The 12,076-nt window shown below is 48.9% G+C and overlaps 1 protein-coding gene across 2 annotated transcripts in view; it reads left to right on the top strand.

The window, feature by feature from the left end:
• The first annotated feature begins 1,050 nt into the window (after positions 1-1,050).
• Ubash3a (ubiquitin associated and SH3 domain containing A) overlaps positions 1,051-12,076 on the top strand; it is a 33,594-nt gene continuing 22,568 nt past the window's right edge. The window contains exons 1-4 of one of the 2 annotated variants that reach the window (XM_036168474.1): positions 1,051-1,210; positions 3,457-3,510; positions 7,744-7,930; positions 9,182-9,380. In XM_036168474.1, the coding sequence (XP_036024367.1) occupies positions 1,098-1,210; positions 3,457-3,510; positions 7,744-7,930; positions 9,182-9,380 (553 nt within the window). In that variant the 5' untranslated portion in view covers positions 1,051-1,097. The remainder of the gene's footprint in view (positions 1,211-3,456; positions 3,511-7,743; positions 7,931-9,181; positions 9,381-12,076) is intronic. The other variant, XM_036168475.1, reaches the window with a different exon arrangement.

Here is a 12,076-nt window from a genome sequence, read left to right as displayed (position 1 = left end):
GGATAACTCCCATAGACATAATTTCAAGCAAAGAATCAGGACATAAAGAGCTAAAGGGTTGAAGTACTTTGCCTAGCACGGTTGGGACCCTGAGTTCAATTCCTGACATGAAAGAAAGAAAGAAAGAAAGAAGAAAGAAAGAAAGAAAGAAAGAAGAAAAGAAGCATGCCATGATACTGCACGTGTTCCAGTGTTCTAGTAGCATGAGGAGATTTGTGGGAGATGAGGGACCCACAAGAAGAGGCAGGGTGGGGCAGATCCTCTGAGGGAATGGAGAGTTCTGGAACAGGGTTTCATGACCTGCATTGCTTGCACTGGACAAGCTCACCCTTTGCTGTACAGACTGTCCTGGGGGCCGTGGCAGCTGATGGCAGCTGTGGTTGACATCCACTTAGTTGTCACCATGTTCCCGCCCCTCTCAGATTTTGACCACCACAGATGTCTCCAGACACTGCCAACTGTCCCTTTAGGGAGGGGGAGTGTGTATAAAACGAAAATGCCCTAGGTTTTACATTATGGTTTCATTGGTCCTGGGGGAGAGGGGGAATGTGCTCACTTTATGGAAATTCCTCATGCTATGTACATAGCACTGGACTTTAAAAGTTCTTACTTTAAAAAAAAAAGTCAATAAAAACTAAAAAAAAAAAAAAATGTTTTTCTAAGGTTTTACAGCAAGTAGGGACAGTGCAAAGAGTGAATTTCAGGGTCTTGTCTGCAGACATGGAGGCTAAGGTCCAGGGTGGCTTGGGGTGGGTATCCAGCGGAACCCACAAGAGAATCCTGTTCCAGACTTCTGCTTCCTCCACCATCTCAGATATCCCTCCTCCCAAATGCTTCCTAGGTACACAGCAAGATCCCAGTGATGAACTTCAGGGCTAGACCCCACTGTGGAAGCAGATGGGTTTGGAAGACGCTGCTGTGGACCCACCAGCAGAATTTAAGCCCAATCATTGTGCAAACAGGATATTCGCTTGTGTCAGAAAGATCAAACAAGCCTTGAGGTTTTTCTTCACAGCCTCAGCCTGCCTCCTTCGCCGCTCTCACTTTATCTGGTCCTTGCAGTGAGCAGGCGCCTCTTGCCCAGCAAGCAGGAAGACATGGCTTCGGGGGAGACGCAGCTCTATGCCAAGGTCTCCAACAAGCTCAAGGGCCGTAACACCTCCTCGCTCCTGGACCCCCTCCTGGCCATGGGCTTCCCCACACACACTGCGTGAGTACTTGCAGCTGCCAAGGCCCTTCAGCCTGGCTTCCCTGCCCGGGTAGACCCCCTCCTCTGCACCACCTGCCATGCCACTTGATAAGCAGATGTTTGCCACTTCCTGGTAAAGTGGCCACCTTATAGTGTCTCAAAAGAGGGCCCCTTCCTCTTGTCTATACATGGGATGGTCTTGACCCTTGAAAGATCAGCTCTTCCCCCATGACTGATAGAGCCCCTGAAGCATGTGCATAGTAGAAGCCATGTGGGTCTCCGGCTGCCCACTCGTGGAGTTTGGGGGAGAGGGAGGGCAGATGTAACTCTCCTGCAGATCAGTGACTCCAAAGGTGAGGTTCAAAGTCTCTGACTCTGATATGAGCTTCTAAGGCGAGGACCCCCTGGTAGAACTACCATCCGAGTTTCTAAGCAGCCCGGGGAAAGCCATTTGTCTCTAGGGGAAAGTATCTGGAATGTCCGGTGACAAAAGAGAATAGATAAGAAATTCCAGAGATAGCCAGACTCAGCACCACCTGGCTCATCCAAGTCCCCACGCACAGAGAGGGCAGAGATACTGCTGACCATGGTCACATCATCCATTGCAAACCCACTTCTTAGCTGTAGTCCTTATTCCTAAGGAGACACAGTAAGTGTGCTTCTGGGAGCCTAGGGAGTGAGCCAAACGCTCCTTCAATGAGATAAAAAGACCCTGGCCACTGTGGAGGACATGGTATTGAAGCTAGTCCCTTCTCCTAATATCAAGAGGGCTTTGTTGTCACTAAATGGGGAACAGAACTCAGTCCATCAGGAAGCCGTCAATCACATGTTCACCATCCCGCTGCAGATGAGAATACCAAGGCCTAATGTTGGGGAATATTATCTTAAGGTGTATTACTTTTGTTTATGTTGCATTTGTTTAACTCTGTGAAGCTGTGTTACTGTGCCTGTCTAAAACACCTGATAAAGAGCTGAACAGCCAATGGTGAGGCAGGGAAGAGAAATAGGTAGGGCTGGCAGGCAGAGAGGATAAATAGAAGAAGAAATCTGGGAGGAAAAAAAAGTAGCCAGAAAAGGAGGAGGATCATCAGGGGCCAGCTCCCCAGCTACCCAACCAGCAATGCAGTAAGAAAGAAAGGTATACAGAAAAAGAGACCAGGAAAAGTCCAGAGGTAGAAAGTAGACTGGATAATTTAAGGAAAGCTGGCAAGAAACAAGCCAAGCTAAGGCGGGGCGTTTATAAGTAATAATAAGCCTCCATGTGTGGTTTATTTGGGAACTGGGTGGCACCCCCCCCCCAAAGAGTTAAAAACAAACGAACAAACAGCAACAGCCTAAAAGATAGCCTGTGGTGAGCCTAGCACAGGAGCCAGCTTCCAATGCCTCCCAGAGTCACTGTGTTGCTGCTCAAGCTGTGTGGTGGGCTTGCCTTCAAAATCCCTGCTAGCTCAAACAATAAACCCCTGCGTGTCTTCAAGCTCTTACTTAGGCAGGGCTCAGAGTAGGGCTCATGGCATGGCCTCTGTCATGGCCTCTCCAGGTGGCTACATCCCCACTGCTCTTCACACAAAAAGCTGTAGTGCTGGGTAGCACCACGTTGGGTTCCAGTGGGGACCGAGGTATCAGCCGATGATTGCTGGGTCTGTGGTCCACTCTGCTCTGTTTAGCCTACCTCAGCCAAACTCAAGTCAACGTATTTACATCCCAGGTCCCAGAATGAATAAGACACATGGAGCCCTGAGGAAAGCCCCAAGAGGCATTTGAGAGTGGGGGACACAGGAGAGGGATGTGGACCAGTCTGCCCCGTGGTTGGGTAAGGGATGCTTCCTGCTGAGCAACTGGGGTGGGGCTGCATGTGTCAGGAGTACAGGCTGCCCCAGATGACTTTTAGCAGCCACAAGCAGATAGGATTGGGCTTTGTTGCAGGGTGCAGAGAGAAAGCAAGAGAGGACAGAGGTCTTGAGTTCTAGGACTCCAGGGCCCAGGAAGAAGAGGTCAAATCATGGGAAGGGAGAGGGGGACGAGTTGAGGTGTGAATCACTATGTGAAAGATGGCGATCAGGGTTGGGGATTTAGCTCAGTGGTAGAGCTCTGGGTTTGATCCTCAGCTGGGCGGGGAGGGGGGAACAGATGGAGATCTTGTCATGAGGGTACCTATTGGGAAGTCCAGCAGCTTGGCCCAGGTAGGACACAGCATGGGAGAGCAGCCACTCCTTCCAAAGGAAAAAACAACTGGGCCTTGACCATCCTGTGTTCACAATCCGCAGGCTCAAAGCGCTGGCGGCTACAGGGAGGAAAACAGCAGAGGAGGCTGCAGACTGGTGAGTGGGATGGGAGCTGAAGGCCTACAGGGGCTTGGGGGACTGCCACCCAGACTCTGTTCCCTGGGTGGGCCCTCGGGGGGGGGGGGGCATTGCCTGTGGAAGTGTAACAAAATGACACCCATTCCCACCCAAGCCCACTCTGAGCCCAGGGAAGTAATACTACCCTCCTTAAGACATTGAGAGATTTTCTGACTTAAAAGCCAGATTTAGAGCTCCAGATGATCCTGCCCAGCATGCTGGGTTTCACCCCTAGTGCATAAGCGTGATCCAAATTTGACTCAAGAAAAGGTTTTTGTTTATTATATATGTTAAATAAGTAGGAAGGTGTTGTTTTTGTTGATATAAAATTCACCAGCCGGTGTACTTTCAGGAGGGGAGGCTAAAATCTTTTTAGATTATGGATTAGCCTATAGAAAAATGTCTGCCATAAATCAAACAATGAAGGGGAAGATGAATAGGAATCTCACTTACACAACTTAAGTAAAACATAGTCTCAGAACAGATGAAGATAGGTCTCTTCTGCATCCCAGAATCTAATCAATATGTATAATTCAGCTATCATTTGGCTTAAAAGGGCTTATTGGGAAATGTTATCATTTATACTATTTTCTACAGAGAAAATATTTTACTGTCTAAAATAACCCTGTTTTAAATTATAACCTGTTTTTATGTTCAGGCTGTCTGAGCATTATTTCTCCTGCAGTTGTATATAAAATACTTTTATATTAAAAAAAGGACAAAGACTATAGAATTGTGTTACATGAAATATAGAGAATATACAAATTCATAGAGACAGAAAGATTAGACGTTATCTCAAGATGGAGAAGAAAGGAATATAGAGCAATGATTTCCTAAGTGCAGAATCTCTGTTTTGTGTGATGGAAAAGCCCCACAAATGGACAGTAGTATCAGGACATAATATCATGAATGTAATAAGTCAATACAATTAATGTAATTAATGAATATCATAAATATAATTATTGAATGAATACTCCAAATGTAATCAATGAATACCACAAATGTAATTAATATCATGAGTGTAATTAATGAATATCATGAGTGTAATTAAAAATAAATTTTAAAAAATCCACTGGCCCGGCAGTGGTGGCACACACCTTTAATCCCACCACTTAGGAGACAGAGGCAGGTGGATCTCTGTGAGTTCAAGGCCAGCCTGGTCTTCCGAGCGAAATCCAGGACAGGCACCAAAACTACACAGAGAAACCCTGTCTCAAAAACAAACAAACAAACAAAAAAATCACCAAGCTCTCAGGCCACTGCAGATGGAAGAATTTAAAGACAGTCATGAATCCCCATGGTATCTCAGGGTACACCTGGAAGAGGGTTAGAGAAGGATGACCCTTCTTAACTCCCACTCCAGCCACCTGCTCATCACCTCAGCCTCCTGCCTTTGGGGGGGTGGGGAGCCTTATTTTAGGAGCCCCTCCCCAGCCGTGGTGTAACCTGACACCATCCTTCCACCCCGCTGGGAAGTCCCTCCCTCTCTTATCTGAAGTAGCCACAACGAAAACCAAAGGGCAAAGAGCAGATCCTGGGCTTGGCTGTGGCTCCCTGCAGAGCGAGCGTGCACGCAGACCTGGGTTCTCCTTTCCTGTGGCTGAGATCAAATGCCTGACAAGAGCAACTTAAAGAAGAAAGGCTTATCTGGGAGTGTTTGGGTGTGCACTCCGTCACGGCAGGGAAAGCCAGGCAGCCGGAGTGTGAGGCAGCTGGTCTCTTCTATCCACAGTGAGAAATGAATGCATGAAGCACACTCAGGTAACCCGCCCCCCCGCCCCCCCCCCCCCCCCCCCCCCGCCACACACACACACACACACCCCACTGGTGCTCAGCTCACTCTCTCCATTTTACTCAGCCCGGTACCCCTGTCCATGGGATGTTGCCACGCATTCAGGTTGAGTCCTCCTTCATCAGTGGACCCAGCCTAGACGTTCCTTCATGGACGAGCCCGGCACTTTGTCTTTAGGATTGATTCTAGAGCGAGCAAATGAACAACCAATATTTACCGTACCAAGGCTCCATTCCCAGTCTTACCAAAACATGACAAAAATTCTTCCAGCACTGGGTAGAAGCCTGTGAATGGATCTCAGGGTTCTGTGTTCTAGGAGAACCTCTTCCTATAAGACCACAGGCCAAGTGTGCACAAGGGGAGGGCATGCAGGCAGAGGACTTTCAAGCAGAGGGCGTGTAAACAGAGGGCACATGTTCAGTGCCTCCACTGGAGAGGGGAATGCCCAGAGTCCTAGCAATCTGACTTCAAAGCCAGCCTCCAGATTCAAACTATAAGCCAACCTCAGTGCAGAGAGGAGCCTGGATGTCACCTGCCAGTAACAGCCTAGCCAATGAGACTCACCAAGGAAGAGGAATGAACCCAGGTCCCTACACTTATCTGAGAGTAGTCCTGACGTCCTACAGGAACTAGGAAAGCACAGATTACATCACAAAGTGCCTTTGATGCTGTGGGGACGGGGAGGAGGTGGGAGCCGCTCCCGTCTGTGGGAGGCAGTGTGCCGTGTCCCTCAGCGCTGGGAACATGGGAAGTCGACCACCTAGCTCCACACAGTTCCACCTCTGTACAGAGCTCTTAAAAGATCAGATACACACGGAGACCTTGATCACCACTCTTAAAAGATCAGATACACACGGAGACCTTGATCACCGTGCTGGAAGCTTTGGAAAAGGGAAAGCAGTTGAAACGTCCCTGGATTTGGAAACAGCTGGAAGCAATGTTCCATACTCGTAAGACGGTCCTCAGGCAGCCTTGGAAAGACTCACACTGGTCATGTACCTAGATGTCTGCTCTCCACACGAACAAGCTCATGATCGATAACAAGCACACACATGTTCCATGGACCTGCTGCAAATACACCACCATTGGGGTGAACTCAGGAAAGAGGCACCAAGGGAGCCAAGAGGTGCAGGCCCCACCCCTTTCAACATCACCATCAAGGGAATTGGTTTACACCCAAGGTGTCGGCCCAGTGACAACACCACACTTCCTATCCCTAATGTGACATCACAGGCAAGTGTCTGTCACGGGGAGTTCTCCAAAGCTGTGATTGCAATGAGTGTGTGCTAAGCAAGCTAACTACAGCCTAGCTATTGCCTTATTTTCCCATGTGAATTTTGGCCTGTGCTTCTTGCTCTTCCCCGGGGGACAAATGTCTTAGAGCAGGATTATGAAGACACTGAGTGTTTTCCTCTGCACGTACCGGCTAAGTAATGGCTGCAGAGCTGTAGCCTGTGGTCTTGCTGCACTTCAGACACGTGGAAAATAGCCTTGAACCTTTGAAATAGATGCCTACGTTAACTTGACCAATAAATGGAAATTGGGTCTTTTCCGTTTTTACCTGTCTTGTGAGGAACTTCTATTTGGTGCTGTGCATCAGTTTTCTTGTCTTTAGAGTGATTTTCTTAGCCAGGTGTGGTGGCTCACACCTGTAACCCCAGCAGTGAGGAGGCCTAGATGAGCAGAATCACCAGCAGGCCTACCTGGTGTATAGACAGATCTGCCTCAATAAGTAAATAAATGCTTTTTTAATCTAAAAAAATATTCTTGAGTTTTTTAAAACAAAAAACAAAAACAAAACAAACAAAAACAAAAAACAAAACAAAAACAAACAAACAAACAAAAAAAAAACGGGCCGGGCAATGGTGGCGCACGCCTGTAATCCCAGCACTCAGGAGGCAGAGGAAGGTGGATCTCTGTGAGTTCGAGGCCAGCCTGGGCTACAGAGCTAGTCCAGGACAGGCTCCAAAGCTACAGAGAAACCCTGTCTCGAAAAACCAAAACCACAAACAAACAAACAAACAAACAAAACCCAGCAGTATTCAACTAAATTTTGTCCGGTCTTCCATGGTTTCAATTTTTCCACTTAATTTGAAGTCTGTGGTGAAGTTAAAAATGTGAACATTTTTCCGTGTTTCTACACCACAAAGGTACCTAGACCAGGACTCTCCCAAAGACTGGGGTCTGAGCCCCTCTGTCTTGGTTGCGTTGGCAGACTATAACGGGGCTGCGAACAGGTATGCATTGGTCTAGCCTGGAGCCACACAGCTCCTCCACTGGACGACATCTTTAAGGGATGGCCACAGTGCCAATGTGTTTGTGTGAGAACAGCATGCCCCTGACTTTGAGCTGGCGTCTCCAATGTCAATTGCCCTCGATGGGGACGGCTCCAAGTGATCTGCTGGTGTTTTCTGTTGCAGGCTGCATGGCCACTGCAGTGACCCTTCTCTGGATGACCCCATCCCCCAGGAGTATGCCCTCTTCCTCTGCCCTACGGGGCCCTTGCTGGAAAAACTCCAAGAGTTCTGGAGGGAGAGCAAGCGCCAGTGTGCGAAGAACAGAGCTCACGAGGTCTTCCCTCACGTGACACTCTGTGACTTTTTCACGGTGAGTCCACCCCCGGAGGCTTTCAGCGCTCACCAGTGCAGCGGATGCCGATTGTCTCTAGTAACTAGGCAGCAAGAGAACACAACTGATTTATTTTAATCAAGACACTAGCATGAGCCGGCTCCTTGGTGGGGATCTTTTCCTTCCTCTGGCCAACTTCAATTCATCCTTCGGGACCCGATTCATTTTAGAATCTTCAGCTCCCCAGGCAGAAGGAGGTACAACCTCAGGCTCTCTGCGTCTTTCCGTCGGTATCTCTAGGAGCACATTCAGGGGCTATGAGGGTGATGTGCCCCTCTAGGAAGGCAGATGCTGCCCTGGTCCTTAGCCACCCAGAGATTAGTGAAGTCCTGAACAAAGCAAGAGCCCCCTGTGTGATGACAATATTGAAGTATTGAAGACTGCTGATTTGGGTTGGACATAACCAGAGTCTTCCCTATGTCAGGGCCTGGCTCTCTGTAGGAGGGAAAAAAAAAAAAAAAAAAAAAAAAAAACATGGTCAAGTCAGCAGCCTCCCCAGGCACCATTGCCAAGACAAGAGGATGCACACTTGCTGGCAAAGAGAAGGTCTGAGTACAAGGATGGAGGACCCAAAGCCATTTCCTCTATACCTCTGTCTGATGAGCTAGAGAAGGGCCCACCTGATCTTGGGACAGTCAGGCAGAGCCTTCTCCTGCCACTCCACAGTGCTAGAGGAACATAAAGCGTAATGTGCAAGAAGGAAGCTTCCAGAAGCTGTCTCCAGGGAAGCAACACCTCCCAAGCATCCACAAAGCACCTCTGTGTGCCTGAGACTAAGAGATCTCTTGCTTTCTGGGGGTCTGAGCTGGGAGCCCGTGGGACACCGTGAGCTTCCTCTGAGTTGACTGGAGACCTCCAGAAGCTAACACACACACACACACACACACACACACACACACACACACACACACACACACACTGAGACAAGCAAGGAGCACAGAAGGAAAGAGAAGTGACTGGGGAGGTGACGGGGGACAGTGACAGGGGAGTTCCAACCTAGGCATGTAAAAGAGATCATATCCCAGAGAGACTCTTACCCAAGATGCCTCAAATAACCAAGCAGAAAACATGGGGGTGGTGAGCCTTTACTCCATAACTGCAGGGGCTACCTAGGGAGTATCCCAGTGCCTTGGATGGAAAACAGCCCATAGTGATTAAGCCTTGATTCTCAACAGGTGAATTAATTCAGCAAACACTGAGGATACACGTTCTCTGCTTCTCTTCCCATAGTGTGAAGACCATAAGGTGGAGTGTTTGTATGAGGCTCTGAGGCGTGCAGGGGACAGGATCCTGAGCTCCTTTCCTACCCTGGTTCCTCTTGTTCTCCATTCCTCTATCAGCTTCCTCGGCTTCTTCATCAATGACAGCCCTGCTGATATCATCAGAGAATTCGCCATGGCGTTTGCCACTGAGGCATCAGTCTTGGCAGGTAGGGCACCCCAGCTGTGGGCAGACACACTGTACCCTTTGGGTCCCAGGAGAGCCATACCTAAGGCTTTGGTGGACTAGCTCCTGTCTGTGGTGATGGCTCTTTCATGTCCAACCTCCAGAGGCTAGTTTGGTTCTTGTCCAGAAACAGCACACCAGCCACTGCCCTCAGATAGACACCCATCTCTCTGCCCCTTGATGGGTCTTATAGGCCTCACCTTAAAAGGAGGAAGGAAATTCCAAGGGTATTTATTTATCAGTTGGTAAGAGTGCTGGCCAGGACATGAGGTTCAATCCTCAGTGCTATGTATCCCAGGCATAAGGTCCACATACCTGTAATCTGGAAAGGGGAGGCAAGAGGATCAGAAGTTCAAGGAAAGCCTTCACTACATAGCAAGTGTGAGTCACACCTTTATTACATAAGACCCTCAGAAAGGAAGGAAGGAAGGAAGGAAGGAAGGAAGGAAAGAAAGAAGGAAGGAAGGAAGGAAAGAAGGAAGGAAGGAAGGAAAGAAGGAAGGAAGGAAGGAAGGGAAGAAGGAAGGAAGGAAGGAAAGAAGGAAGGAAGGAAGGAAGGAAGGAAGGAAGGGAGGGAGGGAGGGAGGGGGAGGGAAGGAGGGAGGAAGAGAAGAGAAGAGAGGAAGGAAGGGAGAGAGGAAGGAAAAGAGGAAGAGAAGAAGAGAGGAAGGAAGGGAGAGAAAGGATGGGAGGGAGGTAGGGAGGGAGAGAGGGAGAGAAGAATGATGAGGAAACCATACTGCCCAGCAGGAACCCCTATCCAGCATCCCGGTACTAGTTTACACAAGGTCCCCTCCCACCGGGAACCTCAGAATGGGACCTTATTTAACAGCAGGCTCTTTAAAGATGCAATTAGTTAAGATGAGGTCACACTGGGGTAAAGTGACCCTAAATCAATAACTGGTGTCCTGAAAAGGACACAGGTCGATAACAAGGAGGCCACTTGACCACAGAGGCAGAGATGGGTAGGATAGAGCCATAGCCAAGGGATGCCTGGGGCCACTAGGAGCTGGGTGACACCAAAGGACCCACCCCCAGAGCCTTCAGAAGGAATGTAGCCCTGCCCACACCTGGATTTTGAACTTCCGGCCTCCAGATTTCTAAGACAATAAACTGCTGTTTACATCACCCAGTTTTGATATCCTGTTGTAGCAGGAAGTGAGTGTCATGTTCCCCCATCCTGGTGGCCTGGAACTGAGCATTCTGCCTCATTGAACATGACCAGGGCTTTGTGTTGATAATAAGCCTCATTTCCTGGGAGAGCTGGCCCTGCGCTCTATCCATCTCCTGACCCTGAGCAGGCTCTTCCTGCCTTCCTAAGTTATGCCTCAGTCTGACCCAAGAGAAGCTAGGAGACTTCCCTGGGATGACAGCTCAGGAGAGTTCTGAGTCCCTTCCGGCCCACACCAGCCCTCTTGGTGAAACTGAACCCAGGTACACAGGGCAACAGAGGAAAAACAAAAGCCTATTAAGAAGTCAGTATGACTCACCCCTGGGTCTCCAGGGAAGCCAGACCAGATCTTTTCCAGGCTGTGCTGACTCACAAGGGGAACCCACTCTCTCCAACTGCAATAAAGGGTCACAAAAGGAATTTCCCATCACCTACACATACCTTCATGCCACCTTGGTGGCTGCTTTCCCAGAAGCTTGGGGTTCAGGGACCTAGCCAGGGTCTAGCTGGTGCTAAAGTCCCCTGTGTGGAGAATGCTGTGGTGAATCTAGCGCCATGATGCCTGCACCTTCCAGAACTTTCATTAGGAGAATAACAAGTCCTGTTTGCTTCATGGCCTGCACAGAAACGTGGCAAGAAGCTTTAGGGCATTGAAAGTCCTCTGTGGACTCCAGAGTCTGGAACCAGCTATCCTTGTCAAGTCCTGGCCATCAAAAAGGAAACCAAGTCAGAGAATGACTTTTATTCAAGGCCCCTGTGGCGATGAGGACAAAGGAGCCTTGAGGTCAGGTCTCTCCACAGCCAAGTCTGTGCCATTGGTATGAAGACACTGGACTGCCTCCTTAGAGTCTGAAATGCTTTGTGATCCAGCTGACACCAGACCTGGCTGTCCCTGGGACGGCACTCTCTGTTCTTTATCAAACCTGAAAGACTCACAGGCCAACCAGGAGCCAAGGGGTTATCAAGGTTAGAGGCCATCACAAAGACTGAACCTCAGCACTACCAGGGCTTCCACATGAGGAAAGGCAAAAGAACGCTAGACATGCTGTGGGTTTTACAGGCCATTGCTCAAGGAAATGTCTTCCTGAGACTCCAAGCAAAAAGCATTGGTCTGGAGTGAGGATGTAGCTCAGAGGGTAGAGTGTTTGCCTAGCCACAGTGAGGCCCTAGTTTCAATCCCTGGCAACACATAAACCTTGTACGGGAGTGTACATTTATGATCCTGGTACTCAGGAGATAGAGTCAGGAGGATCAGAAGTTCAAGGCCATCCTCAGCTACATAACATGTTCAAAGCAGTCTAGGACACACGAGATGCTGTCTCTAACTAAAACCGAAACAAAACCTAGTCCTGGCATCTAGGCCCTGTCGTGTGTGTACCAAAGAATGAAGGAGTCGTTCACTACATTTCTATCATTTAAACTAGCATGCAGACTAAGAGCTCTAAAGACCTGAGCCACATCTCTGTGCCTGCCTTTTGTTTTTCTTCAAAAACTCTGCAAGCATCCAA

This window comes from Onychomys torridus, chromosome 18, assembly GCF_903995425.1.
Source record: "Onychomys torridus chromosome 18, mOncTor1.1, whole genome shotgun sequence".
NCBI lineage: Eukaryota > Metazoa > Chordata > Mammalia > Rodentia > Cricetidae > Onychomys > Onychomys torridus.
The sequence above is the reverse complement of the archived record's forward strand: the minus strand, read 5'-3'. Positions and strand labels throughout refer to the sequence as shown.